Genomic DNA, 26,479 nt, shown 5'->3' with positions numbered 1-26,479 from the left:
ATTAAAAGATTTATGGTATTTTTAGCACCTTTTCCAACAATTTAGTTATTTTATATGATATAATAATGTACATAATAATCCCAAGACCAAACACGATCAAATCGATTGGTGGGGAGATTAATGATAACTGCACATGTGCACATAACTCCCGAAAATTATTCATTAACGGCCGTCGCAGACCCTTGTACTAAAATCTCATCAACAAATTTAACCATTTTCTTGAAGAGTCGTTTAAATATAATAACGATACAAAACACATATAAACCTTTTTAAATATGTTACCAAGTATTTGAAAGGTTACCACAAAACCCTGAAACTAACCCATCTGATTGGATTATACATAAATAGACAGATTAATTCGGCCTTTAATTGCAATAAAAAAATTACATGCCTAATGTATTATGGTTATGAAACATAAGAACGCTGGTTATGAATTAAAACCGGCATATGAAACGCCGACAAAGCCGTGCGACAGAGAGTAGAAATATTAAGACGCAAGCATTTTACGAGAAAAACGTGGACATTTCACCAATCTATGGCATTGTTTATTTGCCGAAAGTTTGTGTAATTAGCGTGGACTGTTTAAGGCGTAGACCAATTTACAGGTACAAAAATGAGGTACAAAGTTTTTCAGCCTACGTTTTTGTCCAATTACCGAAGGTTTTGAAATTATCTAGAACATTATCCAGATTTCTTTACATTTTATCTACAAGCTAGGGCGGAACTGCAATGCCCCTTTATGACAAGAATGTTTCTTTATTTCACTCCAGTTTGCATAAAACTTCACGACGCCTGAATGCTAATGCTTGCTTTCTGTTAAATATCACTGTCAAAACCATTCTCCATTCACAACACAACCAACTTTCAAATTGTATATTACACGGCAGCTTGCCGCTTTATTTTTAATATTTCGTTTCGGAGATATGGTAAACATATTTTTTTATTGTTGTTGTTAGTTAAATTACGCACAGTAGGTTAGGTCTACAGCTTGAATTAATGTTTATTTCATTGTTGTAAAACATAAGTTTGAGATAGGAGTATATTAAGTCTGATTTTTTTCCAAACTTTTGTTTTGCATAATTGACCTTTTGAATTTTTTTTCAAAACCACTTGACAACTACCATGAACATACCACCTCCTAGAACACCTCGCCGTCGTATTGGCCATCTACGTGTCTCCCAATTATTACGGTGGAGGAGAAATAGAAGGTCCTTACAGTAACCATCAACATCAAATGCTAATTTTCAACAACACGCTACTCAAAATAATAACAACAACTCATCTGATCTCGAGAATTCTTTAGTAGATGTTGTAGGCAAAGTCTACATTTAAATCAACTCATTTCCTTCAGAAAATATTTAAGGTGCTTCTATTAACTATGAAGTTATTATTCTAAAAAATAAGTCATTTAGCCAAATGTTCTATTTCATTTAAGCACAAACAAAAAATCAAGGTCATCCTAAAATGTCACAAAAAAGTTGCAAAAATGACTAGCTTAACAGAACTGGTATTGACTATTTTATATCATCATCCTTCCTAGCAATTTACTTTATACTGCAAGCAAAACTTCAAAAAAATAAAAGCATTACCTTTAAGTATACCTATTGTTGGTATGGTTTAATGGCCGTACAAATAAAAAAAGACAACACAAATATATAATATAGAACTTTAAACATGTGAAAATGGTCAGATCATTGGAGAAAGTTTGTACTGAAATTTTCCATTGGCAAGTTTTATCACAATTCCTAAATTACCAAACTGCTCTTCCAAATAAAAAACTGGACATTATAATTTATGTAGAACTTGTTGACAGCTGATTGAAATGTTTTTGTTTTCAAGTAATTGTTTTTTGCAGTTTCTATAGTTACTGTGCCTAACCTAGGTTATTCGATACTTGTTGCAAGTTATTGATGTTTTGTTTTTTTCCAAAAAACTAGACTATTTACAAACTAATTCAATTATTTATATTTGATCAGAACTTAGTTTTTAATAATAATAGCAGATTTAGTTGGAAAACTCTACTTTCATATAACAAAGGTTTGGGTAAAATCCACTAAAAGGAAAATCGATCTCTTTTTCATTAGCTACACATATGATCCTTATTCAAACAAAAATATGTTGATGTAACTCTACTGGTCATGCTGGCATTCCTTATAAAAACTGGTGATTCATTTCTGTACAGGAAAATATCCTATGCTCAACTACCGGTCACGATATCAAAATTACCTCTTTTTTCTTCTCAAAGAGGGCTTTTATTGGTTTCTTGCTGGTTGAGATCAATCGCATTATGATCTTTTGGTGTGATTTTTTCTCATCACAATATCCTTCTTGTTCAACATCAGACAAATCACTGTCTGGGTCAATGGAGAGGCTTGAAACTTGATCAATGTCTGAAAGATCACACAATGTTAGAGAAAATGAAGTTCCTAAGTTTATGTTTGGAGTTGCAAGTTAAATTAGAAGAATAGATAAATTTCAGTGGAAGTGAAAAAAATATACACAAAAGAAAAAGACCGATGGCAAATATTTAAATAATTATTTTATTATTCACATGTGTATCCATATGGAATTACTAGGGAAAACAGTTTTTTTAATAAGTTATTCACACATTTGGTTGCTTACTTTCTGAAAAGCTGAATTAGTACGGTTCCAAATTGGACAAATAATTGTCAACTGCAGCGACTTCATTGCCAGTGAGTTGTATGCCTACAATACAAAGTTGGAAGATGATCATGAGCTCCGTTTGATTGAACTGCATGTTCCAATTTTGAAACAAACTTTGTAATAATTGCCAAGCAACGATAATACAAACCTGCAAAATAGGCGAGCTAACAAATTCTATGCAAAGTTATAAACAAAGTTAACATCTCACTTACATGGAAACTTCAAAGGTAAGGGGACATTTGGCGAGGAAGTGGAATATTTTTGGCAAATGACCGGTTCTACTCCAGAAAACATCGAAACTTTTAATTTGGCTTCTCCATTTGCCTCATAGACTGAGTAAAGCCATTCAGGATTAACCTGGAATTCTGGTTGCCGATCTCCTCTAAACAGGCAGTGTGAACAATAGGTGCGAACAGCTACATGGCAAGCTTTCCATGATTGAGACAACTGGCGAATGATGGCATCTGTGACTCCAATCAAGCGCTGCCAGGATGTGCTAAGCTCTTTGGGGATGGTTGCAATGCTTACTGTTATGACTCTTTCGTTGAAATTGTGTTGAACAGTTGTTACACTATTTCCCTGCGCGATAGTAACTCCACTTTTAAAAGCAGAGCTTTGGCAAACAGGGTTGCAAAGAAGATTCAAAACTGCAACAGAAAGTTGGTGATGAACATACATCGGTATGGGTAAACCTTCAAGAATGATGTCTAATCTTAACTGCATCCTATTTTTCATATTGGCCACATCTTCCATAAATTCAGAAGCTACAGCTGGAATCAAAAATTCTGCATGTGTAGACTTCCCAATTGGACCATGCATCAGCAAAAAAGACTTCAAAAGCTCAATTGAGACATCAAACGGAAAAGCAGAATTGCTGAGAAGATTTTTCAGAAGAGCTTCAGCCAAAATGCCATCGTGTAGATATCGTTGCACCAGTGCTCCATATTCAAGCTTATGTATGACTCTGCCCTGGTGAGCGAAAAACTCAAACTTGGAGAGATGATCATCCCACTGATTTTGTGATCTATGATGAAACAGCAGGTTTATCATAGTTGTGATTTCACTGAACTTGTGAAAAATGTAACCCGAAAGACCTTGGAGTTTTTCAAAGAAAAACACTCGACCCGCATTGTGCATGTACCGCAAAATAATTACTGGATCATCATCTGGAAACTTTTCCAGCACTTGGGATAGCTTCACATATGGCTGATGAGAAGCTTGTTGGATAAAAAGCTCCACAGAACTCCACAGCTTTGGAAGTTCTACAATGTGATCTTTGCATCTTTCATTGAGCTTCTTTTTCAGATGTTCTATGTTGGATGTGACTTCTGGATCGATTCCAAATTCAAAAATCTCATCATCATCAAACAATGGTAGGTGCCTGTTAGACAGATGCTCAATAACATTCAGCACTTTTGGAAACAGACTTGCAAGTTGATTTTCTTCTTTTAGCAGTTTCCGTCGTATCGACTCTGCTGCGGTGAGAAGCTCTTTTCGTGTTTGAGTGATCTGATCACTTGTCAGTTCATCTACATGGGTAAGAACAAGAATCGGTGGGCCAAGCTTAGTGCAAGCAAGGTAAAGATGAGATAACCAATCGAAACACACTTGTTTGCATGCAATCTCAGCTCCATTAGCTCGCACTCTTTTTGCAAAATCAGCTAGATCAACAACTATGAGAGGTACACACTTCTCTTCGCTGAGAATTTGGTATGCAAGATGATAAACTTGATTACCACCATAATCAAAGAGCTTGACTTCGGTGGTCTCAAGAGGCAAATCTTCTACTTGAAATACTCTGGTTGTCTCATCTTGTTCGGAGCTTCTATCACGGTGTGTCAGCACACGTTTGCCAGTTTTCAATGTTCTAAATAAGCTTGTTTTGCCAGACAGCGTGTTTCCAATAACAGCTACTGGCACTTCTACCAACTTTACTGGCTTTTCAGCAGCAAGATCAACAAAGAACTTTCTGATAGCATCTATTCCTTGCTTACAAACACTGTATGGAGGCACCTTCAAGTTTTCACACCCTCTACAATCAAGATGAACAAGACTCTTCATCTCTAAAACAGCACTCTCTATTTTTTCGAGCTTTGTGTTTTCCCTCAGAACCAGTTCCACTAGCCTTTCTAGCTTGTAAATCCAGAATGGGAGAGACTGAATGTTGTTGGAAGACAAGCTCAAATTTCTCAGCATCTGAAGACTGTGGCATCTAAAATATAGTTTTGCTACTGATTTTTGAACTACAAAAAGATTTTGGTAAATGTTTTTGATACATCCAAAGGCAATGTCACCAACATAAATAGCAGCATATCACCTCACATTAAACTATGCAGAGCATTATTTTAAACCTTTGTGCATTATTATGACTAAATACAACACAATTGTTGCAAATTTTTTCATTATATTAATGGCTGAAGCTGCTCAAAAATTCCGTTAGTTGTGTTACAGCTACACAAGATTTATAAGTCAAAAAATAAAAAATATTATCAAATTGGAGTAATATCTCTTGTAATCATATAGTAAATATGTGCTGCAAAAATATTTTAACTTAAGTTGCACATTTTTATACAGAAATTCACTCAGCAAAAGTTTGGTGAACACATTTGATTGAGCACATATATATATATATATATATATATATATATATATATATATATATATATATATATATATATATATATATATATATATATATATATATTGAAAAATTGGTACTGGATTATTCATACACATGTATTGAAACCAACTAAAACTCGATAAAGATGATCAGCCTATGACATAACAAGCTGAGAAAGTAGCTTAGTAAGTCTTCACTTTTCTGTTTTTGAAGAATATTATGAGCCAATTAAAATATCATTTGACTATCCATCTATTCTCATGACAGTCTGCTTGAACAAGTTTTTTTTCTAGTTGTGCTACCAGGCGTTGCCCGAGTAATAAAAATCAGCAAATCAGTTTATAACAATGAAAGGTAATGAGAGATGCCTGCCACTTTCTATTAGCCTGGCACATTGCCAATATATAATTTGAGTGATCGTAAGAATAAGACCTACTCTCTCTAAGACGTTAAACCAGCATCTTGTGTAGTAATGGAAAGCATAGTGTATTTGCTCCCATATAGCAACATATATTGCCTAGTGAATCTATCATTTTGCCGAGTAAAATTAGTTTTTACGGTAAGAGTTAAAAAACTAAATCATTTGAGCCCATGTAATACTTTCGACAACCTTATAATTTGCAGAGAATTTAAATTTTAAATGTTAAAATAATTGAATTGAGTGTGTATAATAATTATTTAAGCTACGTTTTCCGATTTGTAAAACTGTTTGTTATTGCCAAAAACCACCTCCATTCCTTTCTTTATATTTTTATATTACAATTATGATATATTGTATACATCATATAAGAATCTGTCTCCAAAAACCTTGTTATTGGTGCAAAGAATGCAATTATTTGTACGCTACTATATGGGAATGTTTAATTGATTACAAATATTGGAAACTCAGGAGAGATATGAGTACAAATAAATCAAATTTTCAAGTCCCAAAAACTCCTTAGGTACAGTAGTTACTGATACAAATAAGCAACTTAAACACAAGGTGTTAGAATCATCACAATATGTTGAGTAAGTTTAATGAAGTACGCAGTAATAGATTTATTTTTGTTGGTTCATGTAAATTTCATCATAAATAACTTTAATATATGATCAGATATAATCACACATGGGCTAAAAGACCCATTAAAAGTATATAACAAAATACATGGATATGGAGAGGTAAATAAGTATCAACCTGATAGAAGCAATAAAAATACATTTTATAATTTACTCTAGCATAAACTACACAACATATGAACTACTAGAGTTTATACATCATTTGTTGGTATGTCATACTATATTTTTCTGAGTCTTTTACATTACTCTTTTCATTTTAAATACTGTGATATATCTTAAATCTGATAAAATTCAATTTTAAAACAATAGTTTTATGTAAAATAACATGTATCTACCAGGTTAACATGATTTATTGGTCAAACTAAAATGATGAGATAAAAGTATTCGGTGGTTTAACAGTATACAAGTAGAGTCATTATTGAATAGGGTTGCTGAAATTTTAGTCATCAACTGAGCTTCAACATTTGTACGGTTTTGACCCATCACAAAAACAGTAGTTTTAAGTGAGCCATAATTGAAATCATATACTCTGTGCCATCCGAGATCCTAACTTTATTCCACATTCATGTTAAAAATGATTCATATTTTATTATGGTTGCTTGACTAAATTTAGGTGGAACTAAAAATTAAACATTAGTGAAACTGTATTGGGTATGCACTTCATGAGGTGATAAGATAACATAGGATTATACAGGGCACTCCAAAATTTTATGCATTGATTTCAATGCTTACAGAGGCTACTGCACATCCTTAAGGTAGGGTCACACGTATCGTGTAATTTCAACTAATCTGGGAAATTCCATTTGTACGAAATTTCTGACCTGCCACACGGAGTTTCCCCACCACGTATTCGTACGAAACTAACTTTCAACTAGCCAATCAGAACGCGGGGATAAATTGAAGCCGATTCCGTTTCAATCTTTCTGGATATGCGCCAAAGAAAACGACCTTCAACATTCAACCAACCTTTTCAACCGACCAATCAAACAACGATTCGTAGGAATTTCTGACGTTTCATCCAATTCAGGATTCGTTCATCGTGCGCAACCAACGATGGATGAATTCATTCAAATGTCAATTCGTACGAATCGTTTCGTCCAAATTTCACTGATTTCGTGAGGATTATGGCTCGTGTGGCCTTACCTTTAGTTTGGAGTGAAATAAAAATACTGTTTTATATGATTTAAAAGATAACATTTACAAAGTAAAGTAGCACAAATAGCTTTTGAACAGAAAAATAGCCGAAAAAACATTTGAAAAGTTGAAGAACCACAACTAAATTCCATCTGGTCATCTTTTGAAAATCATTGGATAAATAAATACATGTAACAAAAGTGTAGTTTGATAAAATTTACCTTCAAGCTGAAAGTGTTCTAGCTGACAGATAGCTGTGTTTTGATAATGATGTTTTGTATTTTCAGGTCAGCCGAAAATAAATCTATTCTACATGTACATGTGAAAGTATATGTATTTTATATCAGTAAATGTCAATACAATACAGGCAATTATTGATTAGCGCCTCCATGAAAATGTTTAAGATAATTATCTATTTATTTACATATAATTTTTTGAATGAATGACAAGGTATTATCAGTCCTCCCATCCAACATTCAGGTAATTTGAAAAGTGAATAGTTCAAAAAGATTTTAATTTGAGCAAGCACTAGTCATAAAATGTAATTATTTCGCTGTTTTGGAAACAGACAACAAATAGAGATTACAATGTGCTTAGAGGTTGCCAGAAATTTAACAGAAATTTTCACATTTAGTGTTCAGATTGTTTAATCAATCAAAATTGTAGTTTGAATGAACTTTGTCATTAAAATCCTCCGTCATTTCCCATCCCTATCAATTTTCTAGCTTCCTTGAAGGTTGGCAAACAAATTCATTACTAATATTAATGCGTTTTGTTGTTCCACTCTATCTTTAGTGTATAGAAAACTCAGCTTTGTGATAGGTTTGGAAGAAGATTAAATATTGGGAAGTTTAGAAAAAAGGTTGTACTACTGATGTAAAAAATTAAACAAATTTTGTTCGCATTAACAAATTTAATATTTATAATTAACCAGAATTAAATCTTCTTAAAAAAATCTAGCATTTTTGTGGCTGCCAGCTACACCTTGATCAGCTTAGAGAAGTCTATATTTAATCACTAACAGCGGTTTAGATGAAAACTCAGTGCAGGTTAAAATTGGTTCAGACTACTCAAGGTTTAAGTAATATGAATAATATGGTAATAACAATACTAGTGCTTTATAATATAATACTTTATACTGATAATAGTATTAATATAATACTTTAGATTAAAAAAGGTGCTAATCAGAAAAATAATAAAACTTTATAGAAGTTTTTTGAAAATCTCTCCAGTTAGATTCTATTTCAACAAAGTTTCAGAATAATGTAACCCACTTATAATATTCAATGGTGAATTACCAGCGAGTTATCATGGCTGCTCATCAATTGGTAGTAAAATTTGTTCTTGGAATGAGTTCATATAACTATGTGTATATTTACCTCTCTGGAAGTTGGCTTAACTGGCAACCTGACAGACTCAGCTCTTCTAGTGAACTCAATGCAGTGATAGACTCAGGGAGCACTTTGATAGGATTACGAGAGAGATCCAACTTTCTCAGCGATGTCAGAGAGCCCAAGCTGCAAATAAAATATTATGAACAGATTTTTCTCTTACGAAATGTTAATATCCTTAACTTTGGTTTCTCGCAATACAGTAAGAAACTTTTTTAAACCTATCACTTAATTTTCATTAATTTTTCTATTTATAAGATCATATAAAAAAGCTACAAATGTCTACCAAATAGTTATAACCATTGAAGGTTTTAGACATGCTTTACTTGCTCACTGTGTTTGAGCACTAACTGATGCTGAATTAAATTAGCATTTGAACCATGAAACTAAAGTTATGTCTCAGAATTATATTATTATTACTACACCGGCAGTCCTTCGCACTTGACAGAATGTCATGTGTAATAATAATTCCTACAAATATTCCTAGATATAGAAAGGTGGTTGAGCGGTGCAGATAGTATCGTGATCAGCAGGAATCTAAATATTCAGGTTTTGTACCTGTGCGGAGCAAACATTCCTAAAGCTTTTAGTGAGGCGATGAACACAGAAATTATTGTAACAAATTTTAGCTTACTGTAGCATATTTGATAAATTTTATAAACAAAATTATACCAAAGCATACAATAAGTAGTTTTAATTAGTTGTAATGGAAATACTTGTTGTTAGTTCCTTTAATAGTCTGAACCAAACATGATTTTTATCTCAAGCTGTGAAAATATTCCATATAACAAGAAAAAATAGTGATGAGTTTGAAAAGATATTAAAGATTGTTTTCAGAAGTTTAGAAAAAGTTTGGACCCCTGCTGTAAGAAAGTAAACCAATTTTGTCCGCTGCTTTCAGAAAGTTTTATGGTGAGAATTACCATATTTAATATTATTAACTAAACAGAATTAAATCTTCCTAAAAAAATCTAGCATTTTTTGTGGCTGCCAGTTACAGTTTGATCAGTTTAGAAAAGTCAATCTTTAATTACTAACAGCAGTTTTGATGAAAATTCAGTGCAGGTTAAAATTTGTTCAGACTACTTAAGGTTTAAGTAGACTGAATTATTAAGACTATTTATTTAATTTTAATGGCTAACTGTTGCTTTTTTCCCTTTTTTTTGTTTTACTATTGTTGTATGGCCTAATTTGAAAAACATTTCTATTTGTGATATGAAATTATTGCCAATAAAGTACTATATATATAAGTAATCTGAATAATATGGTAATAAAAATACTAACTTTTTATACTGATAATAGTAATAATATAATAATTTAGATTAGGAAAGTTGCTAATCAGAAAAATTATAAAACGTTATAAAGGTTTTTTAAAATTTCTGCAGTTAAATTATATTTTAACAAAGTTTTAGAATAATGCAATCCACTTATGATATTCAATGTTGAATAACCAGCAAGTTATCATGGCTGCTCATCAAGAGGTAGTAAAATTTGTTCTTGGAACGAGTTCATACAAACTATGTGTATATTTACCTCTCTGGAAGTTGGCTTAACTGGCAACCTGACAAATTCAGCTCTTCTAGTGAACTCAATGCAGTGATAGACTCAGGGAGCACTTTGATAGGGTTAGCAAAAAGTTCCAACTTTCTTAGCAATGTCAGAGAGCCCAAGCTGCAAATAAAATATTATGAACAGATTTTTCTCTCACGAAATGTTAATATCCTTAACTTTGGTTTCTCGCAACACAGTAAGAAACTTTTTTAAACCTATCACTTAATTTTCATTAATTTTTCTATTTATAAGATCATATAAAAAAGCTACAAATGTCTACCAAATAGTTATAACCATGGAAGGTTTTAGACATGCTTTACTTGCTCACTGTGTTTGAGCACTAACTGATGCTGAATTAAATTAGCATTTGAACCATGAAACTAAAGTTATGTCTCAGAATTATATTCTTATTACTACACCGGCAGTCCTTCGCACTTGACAGAATGTCATGTGTAATAATAATTCCTACAAATATTCCTAGATATAGAAAGGTGGTTGAGTGGTGCAGATAGTATCGTGATCAGCAGGAATCTAAATATTAAGGTTTTGTACTTGTGCGGAGCAAACATTCCTATAGCTTTTAGCGAGGCGATGAACACAGAAATTATTGTAACAAATTTTAGCTTACTGTAGCATATTTGATAAATTTTATAAACAAAATTATACCAAAGCATACAATAAGTTGTTTTAATTAGTTGTAAGGGAAATACTTGTTGTTAGTTCCTTTAATAGTCTGAACCAAACATGATTTTTATCTCAAGCTGTAAAAATATTCCATATAACAAGAAAAAATAGTATGTTCTATTTGATAATTCAAAAAGTCTCAAAATTGCTTTATAGAAAACCAAACGTTGTCAAAAAGAAAACACGTGAGTAATATTTTTACACTTTGATTGTTTGTCACAGTGCTTAAATTTTTACCGAAGTTCTCTGACTATTATCACATCATAAAAAATCTTGAGAGATTTACATAAACAGAACAAGAACAAAAGTGCTAAGGTTTTGACAAATATTCCTGTTTTAATCATGAAATTATTGTATTAGTTTAATAGTAACCAATAAGCTTTGCTATTCCACATATACACATTTTTTTGCATTGCTAACTCAATCGACTCACTTAAATGAAAAACTCTTTCACAAACTCACGTTGCAAATTTATAAAAACTAACAATGACAAGTAGGCAAACATGGGAGGTTTGACTTAAGGATCATGATAATTTATATGCCAGCTGTAGAAATATATTTACTCCAACCTAGAAATTATAAAGACTCAGCATCTGAAAATGACAGTGTTGCTTCTGACAGTTATGCGATAAGATTATTCAGGTGAAATGACCACTGAGTGTGAAAGGGTCAATAGAGATAATTAGGCCTAAGACTTGAAATAGAAATACCTTTAGGTTAGTATACAAGTACTTTCCATAGGTGTTACAGGCACGTCTAACCTCTATTTGAAACCACTATAAACTCAAAACTTTAGGGAAAGTGTTTTATAAAATATTGAACATTTAGGTATACAGTAGGCGCTCATACGAGATAAATCATCTATTCCAGGAAAGTAAGGATTTTACGTCATGAGAACAGTAAAATACATGTACGGCCAAATTCTCCCTTTTCGCTGTAAAAAAACAATAAACTAAACTTTAGTTTTTAATTGGTAAGCTGTTCTACAACTGCAGTATTATTGGTTTGCATCCAAAAAATGTTCTCATTAACTTCGCTGGTTTTATAGACCATGATTGAGGTAATTTTACAATAAGTTGATTGGGAACGTACACCTTCAACGTACATTTACAAATATTTGCCATTTGCTTCTAAACAGCAGAGTCTATTCTAGGAAGTAAAACTAATAACATATATTGTATGCATCTACGAGAAAGCAAAACAAGATTTTTATTATAAAAGTAACAGCGTCTACCAGTTCATTGTCTCTCTGTATCCCGGGATAAGGTTAAGATCAAAATAACTTTTGACGACACTCCAATTTGTGACATTCACATTGGTAGACCGATGCGGTAACACCTGCATGAATCCATCGCCTGGTTTTGCAACGGTCAACAATTGCAAACAGCGTGTGAAGTGCACTGTCTGATCTACATGAGGTGCACTCCACTGATGAAAAAGATATGAAAAAAAGATGAAGATGCAGTTCATTTACCATAATATTTTTGCAAACAGGATAAAATTTATTTGAAATTACACAAACTTTGTACCACAAGACATGCAGTTGATGAAAGTGACAGCAATTTCTACAACAAGTTGAAATTAAGGCAGTCATGCTGAGATTATTATTTGGTAAAAGACAAAAAGGGTAAAAACTTTGTTGGTAATAATTATGCTGGTATGATGAAAGTTTTTCCAATTTCACTTTTAGTTCTAATTAAAAACTCTTTATTTTGTGGATTGTGTTGAGTAACTGAAGGAAATTCGGCAGACATACAGCTTGAAGATATATTGTTACGTCAAAAAGGTCGATTTAATGAAATTAAGACCAATAAAAGGCTAAAACATCAGCTGGAATTTGATTTAAGTTTTGTTTTTGTAGACTAACCCCGTCAAGAGATACATTTGTTTGAATGAAGCCATCTTTTGAAAAGCTCAGATTCCAGTGGGTGCTTCATTCGTGACATAATGAGTGATACATGTGAAAAGAGCCACAAACGATAAATATAAGATCTCTTCTTCAGCCAATCATCATTACGAAAATTTAATATAGGTCATATTAAATTTTATTGCTCATAAAACGAGTTGTCTGCGGTGTCAAAAATTCTCGTAGTTAGGGAGATTACTCTATTACTAGTTAGTTACACGCATCGACTGCTAGTAGATTCTAGTAGCTACATGCATCGACATAATTATTTTACATTAGGCATCAATTAATTGACGCTGTTAATGTACTGAATTACTGCACCAACACGTTTTATTGTTGAACAACAGAATTGTAAAAAATGCTCAGTTCAGCGAAAATGACTCTGATTTTTCTGAGCGTCAGATGATCAAATATTGGGGCAGAAAAGTTATGGTTAAAGCTGACAGGCGTCAGCAGCGTTACGCTGCAGAGGAACATAGGAGAATGGAGATAATTTTATCTTTAACTTTGAGTATCCTATACTTATATTCTAAAGTAACAGTAATAATTTTAGTACTCATCTACTAATAAGTAAAATTATATAACTTTTTGCTACCATGAATCATTGTTCCATATTTTGTAATCGTTTCACCTAGCTATAACATTTTATTTAGAATTTTTAGCTAGCAAATTAAATTCATGATTAGATTTCATGTTCATTTTTCACTTGTTAAAGGTGGGAAAATTTGATTGATCAATGCTCATCTTCAACTCTCAGAAACAAAGATACGAATTGTTGGCTTGGTGTATTTATGCTTTTGTTTAACATTTATTCGTTTGAAAATTACACTCGCAACTGCCTAATTTTCTATTTATAGAAGCCTTTGGTAGATACGCGTTAAAACAACATAAATATATATATACATATATATACATATATATATATATATATATATATATATATAAATCGAATTGTTTCCTCACCCCGGATACCCCGTATGGGTGGTGAATTCTACTCTAACTCGGGTCTTCTACCAGATACCTGAGAGTTTGAGCACTTGCCTCAAGATCTTAGCTGTTCCCAATAGCGCACTTTTCTGCAAATCACCTGAGTTGATTGTTGTTGTTGGTATTTGGGCAAGCCACATTTTATGCGCCGGTGTTATTGCGCCCAGTGCCCCAATGACTACTGCGATTACAGTTGTTCTTACAATCCAGCATTTTTCAATTTCTTCTCCACGAGGGAGATATTTCTCTACCTTTTCTTTTTCATTGCTGGCTATATTGTAGTCATTGGGTACTGCTATATCTATTATAGTAGCTCTCTTGTTCTCCTTGTCTACCACCACTATATCTGGTTGGTTTGCTAGGACATGCTTGTCAATTTGGATGTAGAAGTCCCAGAGGATCTTAGCGCGGTCATTTTCATTCACCTTACCAGGAGCTTCCCACCAGTAATGTGGTTTATTAAAGCCATACTCATCACATAGACTTTTATACACAACACCTGTGACATGATTATGCCGCTCAGTGTATGCATTCCCTGCTAGCTGCTTGCATCCACTGATGATGTGTTGAATGGTCTCAGGTGCATATTTGCACAGTCTGCATCTAGGATCGTCTCTAGTGTGATAGATTTTCGTTTGGAGTTGCATTGTTGGGAGCACCACTCCTGGGCTGCCATGATTAGCGACTCTGTATTGGCCGTTAGGTTTCCTTTGTTCAGCCACATATATGTCTGGTGAAAATGGCCAACCTTAGATATTTGTTGGTGGTAAGCACCATGAAGAGGTTTCGTGTGCCAGTCAATTTCCTCATCATCAGGGCGTAGGTCCGTTGTAAGAGCAGCCGATTGAAATTCAGCTAGCAACTTTTCTGAGATGGCCATGGAGGCTGCATATGCTTTGATGCTTTGCTCTTCTTCTTTCACTGTCTGCTGTACACTTTTGAGTCCCCTACCGCCATCTTTCCTACCAAGATACAATCTAGTAGTATCAGATTTTGGGTCGAGTGCTCCATGCATGGTCAGCAGTTCACGAGTTGCTATATCTGTTTCTTTGACGGCTTTCTCAGTCCACTTTATTATGCCTGCTGAATATGTTATTACAGGCAGTGCGTAGGTATTTATTGCCATGACTTGGTTCTTGGCATTGAGCTTGCTCCGTAAGACCTGCCAAAGGCGTTTCTTATATTCGGTAATGACTTTGTGACGTACCTCGGATTCGTGGTTGATGTTGCTTTGCATAATCCCCAAGTACTTATACTCTTCTTCTATATCTTTGATGGTACCATTTGGCATTCTTAGGTCATCTGTGAGCATAGAATGATCTTTTTTAAGAATTAGCATTCCACATTTCTCAATACCGAAGGTCATTCCGATGTCCTTGCTGTATACCTGAGTGAGGTGTATTAGCGAATTAATGTCCCTTTCTTTGTTTGCGTACAGCTTGATGTCATCCATGTAGAAGAGGTGGTTTATTATGGTGCCACTCTTAAACTGGTACCCATATTAAGTCTCCTCCAGCATATTGCTTAGAGGGTTTAGGCATATGCAGAAGAGCAGTGGTGATAAGGAGTTGCCTTGATAGATGCCTCGCTTAATTTGTACACTCGCCAGCTTTTTGCCATTAGCCTCCAGTTCCGTCTTCCATTTGGTCATTGACATCTTGATGAATGCCACAAGAGCAGGGTGAACATTGTACATACTGAGGCACTCAAGTATCTAACTATGGAGAATTGAGTCATAGGCCTTCTTGTAGTCAATGAAAGCCATGGCAAGGTTGGTTTGCCTTCTCCTGCTGTCTTGACAGACCGTCCGATCCACCAGTAACTGATGTTTAGCTCCTCGGGTGTTGCGCCCAATTCCTTTCTGAGCACTGGTCATATAGTGACTCATGTGCTCTTCCAGTTTGTCTGCAACTATTCCTGGGAGCAGTTTCCAGGTGGTAGGCAAGCATGTTATTGGTCGATAGGTTTTGGGAATCAGCCCCTGCTTTGGGTCTTTTATCAGAAGTACAATTATTCCTTTGGTCAGCCATTCCGGGTGGTCAACTTGTTCTATTAGGCAATCTATCTACTTAGCCATTCTAGCGTGAAGTGATGTCAATTTCTTTAACCAGAGGCTTGAATCATGTCATGGCCAGGTGCTGCCCAGTTCTTCATACGCTGCACTCTGCACTTGATGTCCTCTTTGCTGATGGTGAGTTCTTGCTGAGCCACAGTGTGTTGATGGCTCTCTTTAAGCCTCACCAGCCAATTTGCAGTGGTGCTATGAGTAGTCTCTTTCTCCCAGATGTCCTTCCAGAACTTTGAAGTGGAAGATTGGGGAGGCTCAGACATTGGCCTCTGCTGTTCACCTTTGAACTGGGAATACACTCTAGATGGATTATTGATGAGCAGTTTGTTCATTCTCTTGTTATTCCGCTCTTTGGTGTACCGCTTCAGTCGTGCCGAGAGTGCTACTAGCTTCTGTTTGGCAGATTCTAGAGCCTCTATTGTGGCTTCCCTTTTTGGACGCTCCAAACTGTGGTTAGATCTCTCAATTGATCTTATTTTTGTAGCCTCAGCCGCCAGGATGGAATGGCTTGAAGCCTTGTTGGCATTGGCTTAATATCCATCTCCTCCAAGATGACGGTTGCTGTACTGTAGAGGCATTAGTCTCACTGTTTGATCCAGTTGAGATCGACTCTAGTGCCATGTTAATGTCTTCTAACAGCTTCTTAGGTATGGTCTTGCTAACTCTTCGTAGTGGTACCCTGCTTCCATAATCATTAGCAGCTGACATCTTGTTGATGATATTTTCCGCAAGCTCTCTCACCCTTGGGTCAAGGTCCAAGTGCATGTCTTCTTCAACCCGTGAGTCAACACATGATCGTGTATGCGTGACAGTGTGTGTTGATATGCACTCCTCGTTAGTTGAGGTTAGTTGGATGAACTGTTCCCTAATTTAATCTACCTCAAGTTCCGATATGAGGTGCCGCTTGATTATGTTACTCCTCTGAGCTACAAGTTGCTTAGCGGTTAGTGGCGCATTCAGGGCGCATGTTTATCCACAGTTGCCGCATCCTTCCCATATAGCCCCAATTTTAAGGTTCACTCATAAAGTAGCACTGCATAAGGTCCGTGTTATCAGTCCGAGTCCATTTCATCCGTTTTGAACCAGTAGTCCATTTTTCACTGCCTTGTCCTGGTTCAGCTACAGGCAGGGCGGACCTTGTCTGACCGGGTGACGTCCGAGCCGGCATGGCTTTGATTATTGCACTCATCATAGAGGTTGTAGAATTTATACAAGCAAGGGTCTTGTCCAAGGACCACCAGAAAAGTGTAGTTGTTGGGGTTTGAACCGAGGACCTAATGATCACGGTCCCGATACCTTACCAACTGCGCTATCTGTCCTGTATATATATATATATATATATAATTGTCAATGACAATTATTACATTTGTTTTAGTGTTGCAGGATGTTTATGTTTACAGGTTCACTAATGGAACAGTCGAGTCGGTTTAAAAACTGCCATAAATGGAGAGAAAGAGACACGAATGTGTGCTGCACAAACCATAATATGTTTTGTTTGAGTTTGCTGCAGTAGATTAATTTGTCATATTATATGAACTAAAACTTTGTGAATGGTCATAACTTAGATGGATGTTTTCAATAACAACTTTGTGTTGTGATGGAAAGTTTTTAACTTTTAAAAATTACATAACAAAATAATTTTGTTGAAGACAATACAAAACACGATTTGCAAAACATTATGAAAACATTGTAGCCCTGTTATGATCTAAACTGAAATCTTCTCTGATAGATGGATTTATGAAGTGTAATCAGAGCTGTATTGACAGGTACTTTTGAATAGCTCGACTCAATTCCAACGAACCAAATATTATGTTCAATAACTTGATGCTCCTCCTTACTAATTAAAACAGCTTAGTCCACAAACCGCCAACCGGGTGCGAAAAAGGTTTCATTAACCCATTGGCTGAATCGGTGGGTTAATTGATTGCAACAAACTTGACGTTGTTTTGAGTTCACTATTGCGTTCAACTCATAAAATCATTTGTTTTGTACTTGAATTAACCAATCAAATGGGACCAGTAAAATTTTCTACATATTGACACTAATAATGACTAGGTAACCTTGACTATACATAACTTTTTTGTGATGCAGATGGTTTCGCCACACATTTGAATATATTTCTTCCAATGATGGCAGCGTGCCAATTTCCTAGCTTAGCATATCTAGTTTCCTGTGTGCGTGTAGCAACTGAGAACTTAGCTGAATACTGTTGACTGGTAGAATTGGTTGTGTCGGTACTCAAATGTTTACGCAGCGTTTAAAGGAAGTTAATAAGACAAGTTATCAATTTTCCTTATTTAAGGCTTTTGAAACATTCATAATAATGTATCATTGCTGGATTTAAAATTTTATTCTAGCCAACATAAGCAAGTAAAAAATCAAATATATGCTAATAGAGCCTCCTGAGACTAGACTTTTATTGCATTACCAATTTGAATACGAGAGATGGAGACATCATTTTGGGCAAGTCTGGGCAGGTTTTTTAGCCTGAGCGTTTTCAACCCGATCAGTTCTTTCGATTTCAACCTTCAAATATCTTGACAATGAGATCACCTAACTCAACAAACAACATATCAACTAATAAAAAAAATAAATACTTTCTTTTAAAATCAACTCAAATTTGATGCAACCATATATTTAAAGATAGCTAAGATAATAATGTAAGAAAATATAAAATACTTGTTTATCTTTCATTGCCTGTGGTGGTCCTGGGTCAAGGACGTGACGTAATATCCCGGCGCGAGGACGAAGGGATTCATTCTTTGATACACGAGCGGACACGGAGCAAGCAGGGAGAGCTAACTAGAGAGAACGAATACTGATAATACTAACAAGGTGAGCCATTCACTACATGGTACCACGGGTGAAACACATTTATTTATTCTGGGAATTCAAGGAATCTGGATATCATCATCAAGAGAGTTGATAAGATAGCCTGGATAGATTGTGTACATCTAACTGATATCTAATTGAATAAATACTAATAAAACTTGGTGAGAGTCAGGCCTTTGCGGGATATTTGTAACTTCAATTGTTGTACATCGAGTAGTCCAGCATTTAGATCTAGCGTTCAGCCGATTGAGCCATTCTTCAAGTCAGATCCATCGAGACGGTAACAAGGATAGTCAACAGAAAATGGCAAGTAAGGTTAGAATCCCACCTCTGAAAATTGAGATAAATAATGAGACGGAAAGTTGGAAAAGGTTCCTTAAACGATTTGAAATCGCATCAATTCCAGTCGATTTTGGGGATAAAGTCACAGAGACAGGGGAAGAGGCTAAGAAGAAAGCAACAAGCAAGATAAAAGGGGCGGTGTTCCTGAATTGTCTCGGTGAAGAGGGAATGACAATATTTGAAACATTCAACATAGCGGTGGATGATATTCAGTTCGATAGCATAGTAGAGAAATTCGAGCAACATTTTGCAGGGAGAGAGAATAAGACGATCCTCAGACATAGGTTCTTAAACATGAAACAAGAAAGAGGAGAGGAGCTCTCAGAATTCACCCAGAGAGTCATCAAGCATTCACACTCATGTCAGTTGGGGGAACTCCGGGAGGACATGGCCATCCATGTTATTATTAATGGCTTATCAGAGGAGAAACTCAAGACGGAGTTGTTACAACAACCAGAGATTGACATGGCCAAGCTGACAACCACCTGTGCCAAGTTCGAATCAGCAGGCCGAACATTAGAAGAACTCAAGAAGACGGACAAAGACGATCTAGAGGTGGCGGCCTATTTCCAACCCCCGGCACGACGTTGCACACAATGCCACAGCAATCGGCACGAGCTTTCCACGTGTCCACTAGTAGAGTGTTTCAACTGTAGACAGAGGGGACACTTGAGTAAGGATTGCACCAATCCTATTGTGTGTCGTTCGTGCGGGAAACAGGGTCACAATCAGTATGATTGTAGAGAACACATCCAGAGGAGAGGAGAGAGAGGCTGGAGAGGGCACACGAGAGGAAGAGGTCGGGGAAGAAGCCAGGGTTATGAAAGACAGACAGCCACAGTCCGCGCCGAGGAACAGAGAGAAGTTTTAGAGCAGGTGAGGACAACACTTCAAGAGTTGATGGTAGATTCTTCAAGTGATGAGTCATTATGACTATATGGGTTGAATACAACTCGTAACATTCGCGATGAGTACAACATAGAAATCAGGGTGGATGGGACGGCAGTTCCATTTAGGATTGATACTGGGGCAGACCTGACGGTCATTAATCAAGAAACTTGGGAGCGTCTCAAAAAACCGTGCCCCATGAAAACCACGAAGAGGCTATTGGATGCCGGTGGAAGACTGCTCAACCAGGAGGGAATGATAACGTCCCAGCTCGACAGGGATGGTAAGGCCGTACAAGCAAATCTCTTTATTATTCCAGAAGCGCCTCAGAACCTGTTGGGTATGCCAGAAATAGAGAGCCTAGGCATTATCCACATAGTGCCGAAAGTGGTACGTCAAGTTCAAGCTGAAGAAGAATATCAGGAGTTATATGGTGCCTTGGGGCAGTTGCCAGAGAAATATACCATCAAGTTGAGGGAAAATGTGCAACCTTTTGCTCTGCAAGTCCCGAGGAGGTTGCCAATCGGATTACGAGATGCAGCCGAGAAAGAGCTAATGCGTATGGTTGAGTTAGGTGTTATAGAGAGAGTTGAAGAGCATCGAGAGTGGTGTGCTGGCATGGTAGTTGCGCCAAAAGCCTCTGGTGATGCGAGGATATGCGTAGACTTGACAGTTCTCAATAAGAGCGTTCTACGAGAGAATTATCCTTTGCCGAGGGTGCAAGAGTTGTTAGCCAATCTGGAGAGAAGCAAGATTTTCTCTAAAATGGACGCAAACAGCGGGTTCTGGCAGATAGAATTGGCAGAAGAGTCTCGCCAATATACTACATTCATTACACCTTTCGGACGGTTTCAGTTCAGAAAAATGCCTTTTGGGATATCGGCAGCGCCGGAATTCTTCCAGAGGCAGATGTCGCGAATCCTGGAGGGGCTCGAAGGTACCATCTGTATGATGGACGACATTCTGGTACACGGGAGAGACGTCAAAGAACACGATGAAAGACTCCTCAGGGTACTGCAGAGGATAAAGTCATCGGGTATGACTCTAAACAAGAAAAAATGTCAATTTAGGGTAAAAGAGCTTATCTTCCTGGGCCACAAAATCAGCGGAGAGGGGATTTCTCCAGACCCAAACAAGGTCCGTGCAATCAGAGAGATGAGAGCACCGACAAATCAGAAAGAGCTGAAGAGCTTTTTGGGTATGGTGAATTTCCTTCACAAATTCAGCCACAGGTTGGCCGAACTAGAAAAGCCACTGAGAGAGCTAGGCAAGAAAAATTCACCATGGTCATGGGAAGAGAGCCAGCAGAGAAGCTTCGAGGCGTTAAAACGAGAGATCTCGAATGCACCAGTGCTAGCCAAGTACGATGTAAGAGCCAAACACCGACTAACCGCTGACTCGAGCTGCTACGGGCTGGGTGCTGCACTACTTCAAGAAACTGAGACGGGGGGCTGGCAACCGGTGGCGTTTGTGTCACGCAAACTAACTATTGCTGAAACCAAGTATGCCCAGCTGGAGAAGGAAGCTCTTGCGATAACTTGGGCGTGCGGGAAGTTCGACTTCTTCCTGGTAGGCACTCACTTCGAGGTGGAGACAGATCACAAACCACTGGTGAAGCTATTGGGTGAGAGTGACTTGTCTAACATGCCCTTGAGATGTCAGAGGTTCAAGTTGAGGCTAATGAGATACAGCTTCACTATTTTCCACACACCGGGGACACAAATGTTTCTTGCGGATGCATTATCCAGACCTGCGGAGGAAGTGACTAACAAAGAGAGAGCCAAGGAATCCAGGGTGGAAGGGCATATCAGACAGGTCATAGCAGCCAATGAGGAATATGATGATGGAGTTCTACAAGAGATAAGGCGTCAAGGGGACGAAGATGAGACATATCAAAGAGTGATAAGAGAAGTCGAATTGGGGTGGCCAGGGAGAGGCAAGTCGTACGCGGGTGACCTGAGGAAGTTCTATACACAGAGAGAAAAGCTCACTACCAAAGAGAGTATCGTGATGAGAGAAGATAAAGTAGTCATCCCACAGGGGTTGGTGAAAGACATGCTGGAGAGGATACACAGGGGTCATCAAGGGATAGAGAAATGTAAACGGAGGGCTGTTACCAATATGTGGTGGCCTAACATGCGTCAAGATATCGAGGATTATGTAAACAAATGCAATGCGTGCATCAAGGAGAGAAGACGGAAGCATTATCCTCTGCAGACGTCAGAATTGCCCAGGAAACCATGGGAATGCGTTGGGTCAGACCTATTTGAGTTTAAAGGCCGTGACTATGTCATCGCTGTTGACTATTACTCTCGGTGGATTGAAGTAGCAGAACTGGCGAACAAAACCGCAGAGGCGGTAGTGAAGAAGCTGAAGTCTATTTTCGGGAGATTTGGGGTTCCGATGCGGTTGCGGACAGACAATGGGCCATGTTTTTCGGGGGATTTCTTCGCGGAGTACGTACGAGAATATTGAATCAAACACCAGACTAGCAGTCCACATTATCCAGAGAGCAATGGTTTAGCAGAGAGGTGCGTGCAAACGGTGAAAGGGATGTGGAAGAAGGAATCAGACAAGAATTTGGCCCTCATGATCTACCGAGCGACACCACTTGGAAGTGGAGTTAGTCCCGCAGAACTTCTGATGGCGAGGAAGATTCGCACTAACATTCCCACAAGTTCCCCAAACGATGCAGTAGACTGTGAGCATTTCGAGGAGAAAGATGTCTCCTTGCAACGGCGCCAGAAGAGAAATGCCGATAGAAGGAGAAGGGCTAAACAGCCAGACAACCTCCAAGAGGGAGACATAGTGTGGGTGAAGTGCAAGAAGGGGGACGAAGGCAAGAGAGGGATTATCTTGAAAAAGAGAGGGGAGCCGTACTCATTTGACGTCAGAGCACAGGGACATACAGTTAGACGAAATCGGAGCCATCTTAAAAAGCTGAATCCAGACCAGTTGATAGACAGTTGTAGTGAGACAGAAGACTCTGAACGGGGGATGCCCCTAGGTACAAAGGAAGAACGGGAAAGCGAAGATGGAACAGATACTTCAAGTGAAACAGACTCTTCGAGTGACCAGGAGTTTGAGAACCCGGAGGAGGAACACTTTAGACCCATCAAGGCCGAGCAAAGAAGAGCTCCTAGTAGAAGAGCTGTGTCTAGGAGACACCTGCACCCTGATTGTGTATATTACTAATTCCCAAAAGTAATATCTCTCCAAAAGTTTTAGTTTTAAATTCAGAACACAGCACTTCTTCAAGATTCCTTCAAGCACTGTTACTTGTTACTGTTACTGAAAAAAAAAAGAGAGAAAAAAAAGAGAGAAAGAAAAGAGGATGTGGTGGTCCTGGGTCAAGGACGTGACGTAATATCCCGGCGCGAGGACGAAGGGATTCATTCTTTGATACACGAGCGGACACGGAGCAAGCAGGGAGAGCTAACTAGAGAGAACGAATACTGATAATACTAACAAGGTGAGCCATTCACTACATTGCCTAGCATTAAATATTAACTTATTTGAACTGGCCTGTTAATTGCAAGAACTTTACAAATCTGTTGATAATGTCCTTCAGTGAAAATTAAAATCATTTATGTTAGCATGCATAATAATATTTCAAAAAACATTTTTCAAATATGAAAAACCATTTGTACTATTGCCAAAAAACCACTTGCTTTCGTTTATTCACCCGTTGTAGATTATTCATACGAAAGAATGTATAAAAATATTATATAAAAATATCCTTATATGAAGATTGTCTTTCTCATCAAATTTATCTGTTGTTTTAAATAACGCTCATTTTTACACGGTAATGTTTGGCAGTTTGTTTGTTTGATTTATTCACATTAAATAAATAACATAAAAAATGATAGAAAAATTAAGGTGCAATGAGGGCCGATATGCACAGTAGCAGGGCAATTCGAGGCGCAGAGACTGTGTTTGCAGATGAAATTGTTATCAAAGAAAACGTGTTTGTCTAAGCAAAATAAGTCAGAACAAATCAATTCCGGAGAGTCTAACATGTACCATTTCAAAGCAGACCTAAAATTGTCATGACTATCAATTTTCCATAAGCGAATTGGCAAGGAACTCCATGCTATGACACACAACAGGCAACCCATCTTTGGCAACCAACGGACGAGGAGGGTATAAAATATAAATCAAATAAGGAATGATGAGTGTTGTAATATGTTGACAAACTAGTTGATATTTAAAGTGTGTGAAGGCTAAAAGACATATTCTTAGTTGATATAGTCGTTGTATAGGCAAAACACGAGATTTTTTTAACAAATGAGTTGATGGAAAATAATAGTTTTCAGGATATGTTATTCTAAGCAATCGACTCTAGATGACCAACATTTTGTTTAAATAACTCATTAGAGCATTTCGCCATGATCCCAAGCAATAGACTAATTTACTATTAATTAGAGTATTATATAAAAGTAAAACAAGCATTTCTGTAAAAATCAATGAGATCTGGTTAATTAGCCCTGAGCTTTGTCGTATTTGTTTTCTCAATAGTTCAATGTGTCATGACCAGTTTAGGGCACTATTCATTGTAATGGCTAAAAATTATATACCATCCGTCATTTGTATGATTTGTCCTGTTCGTAATGTGTTTTGTAAATCGAAATATATTTTGTGAATTATGAATAACTATGAAATTTATTTTGGTCAATCTTTAATGTTAGTTTGTTTTGGTCATACTAATTTTCTATCAGATTAAATTCATTGTTAATTATTGCTCTATCTTTATTCAAGTTTTTAGCGGTATAAAATAACTTTGTATTAATGGCAAACGGAATAGTTTTAAATTTATCATAACTCTTCACATGATCAATTATATATAACAAAAATCATATTGGTCCATGGATGGATCCTTGTGGTACTCCACATTTAAATAAAATGTGGATTTTTTAAAAAATCTTCATAAAATGAGAAGATGATTACCGATATTACTCAGACATAATATGCCTTAACCAAATCGCTTGGAGTTTGTACTGCTCAACATCACTGTGAAGTAAAATAACAAAATTATTTCTATGCATTTACAACCAATAATATTTATATATAAAATAACGCGAGGATTTTTTTCAAGTTTTAAAAAAAAACATAAACAAAGAAAATTTCAAAAAAGATGTGTAATAACTTTTAGATTCCTTACAGTTATTTAATGGAGAATCATGAAGTAATAACATATAGTATAAGTAATATATGATAGAAAGTGTTTGAAGTTAGAAGAGCTCTAGCAGACAATGGTCATGGTTTTGGTAATTTTATCATTGATTTATTACAGGACAGCAAAAGGTGAAAATATCCTTTTTCACTTTAATTTTTATTTTTTGTTCGAAAATATATTCATTAAATATAAAAAGTTTTGCTGCCTCACTTCTGATATGTCAGACTCGTGAAAAGGTTTAAAGCAAGTTAACATTGTGCAAATTGTTTTAGTTTTCATAACATCGAAATTGACAAAGAACCATTTTTAATGCCGGTAACTAATTTTTATGCAGTCCTGCAATTCAAAAATCTCTGCACATCATTTTGTATGCATTCTATAAATAGCTGGCAGCGAGGAAACTAAAATTATTTTACTATTTAAACAATGTTCTAAAATACCTGGAAATTTTCTGAGATGTCCAAAGATACCATAAAACGTGAAATTTGGTTATCAGAGAATGCTCACTAAATGAGACAATTTACACTGTTTCTACTCGATCCACAATTTTTTTTTATTAGACAAAACTCTTTACAATATACTTACATTTATTACGAGGTTTTTTTTCAGGAACATAATAATTAAACATGAACAGTTTTGATGGCCATCCTCTTCTCATTTCTGATTTTTGAAAAGATTTAAAAGAACCAGAAACTTGGAAGCTTTTAGCAGTTTAGGGAATTACAATTAAAAGGGCACGTTTGTAGCAACGTTTATGTAATTCAATTCTATAAAGGGCTGAGAAATAATGCAAAGTAAAATCGTTTTATTAATTCAGGTTAATTTTGAAACACACATCGATTCAGATACCCAGCAGAGCGCAAAAAGACAAACTCTCCAATAATAGAAAACATAATTACAATATACAAGTTCAATTATACATGAAATCGAAATTCACACAACTTGACACCAGACTTCTACAAACTATCACATCACTCTAAACAGTATAGTGACAAGTTGAAGTGTGTAAGGAAATGTCATTAATTATGTTTCAGGCTATAAATTTAATTGCAAAATTAAATCCAGTTTTAGTAGATTTACTCTTCATACAAACAAGGATATGATATTTTATTCTTACTTTACACTACCAACTAGACTTTGATAACAAATAGTAATGTTACCTTCAGAAACAACACATGAA

At 36.3% G+C, this 26,479-nt stretch overlaps 1 protein-coding gene across 1 annotated transcript; it reads right to left on the bottom strand.

Moving 5' to 3' along the window:
• Positions 1–2,208: 2,208 nt before the first annotated feature.
• LOC137390479 (malignant fibrous histiocytoma-amplified sequence 1 homolog) lies at positions 2,209–15,359 on the bottom strand. The gene is made up of 6 exons (XM_068076808.1): positions 15,201–15,359; positions 12,335–12,528; positions 10,399–10,536; positions 8,854–8,991; positions 2,877–4,876; positions 2,209–2,390 (listed from the first exon to the last, which is right to left on the bottom strand). The coding sequence occupies exons 1-6, from the start codon at positions 15,357–15,359 to the stop codon at positions 2,209–2,211; spliced, it is 2,811 nt and encodes a 936-aa protein (XP_067932909.1).
• Between the last annotated feature and the right edge of the window lie 11,120 nt (positions 15,360–26,479).

This window comes from Watersipora subatra, chromosome 3, assembly GCF_963576615.1.
Source record: "Watersipora subatra chromosome 3, tzWatSuba1.1, whole genome shotgun sequence".
NCBI classification, from domain to species: domain Eukaryota; kingdom Metazoa; phylum Bryozoa; class Gymnolaemata; order Cheilostomatida; family Watersiporidae; genus Watersipora; species Watersipora subatra.
This window is presented reverse-complemented; position numbering and strand designations above follow the sequence as displayed.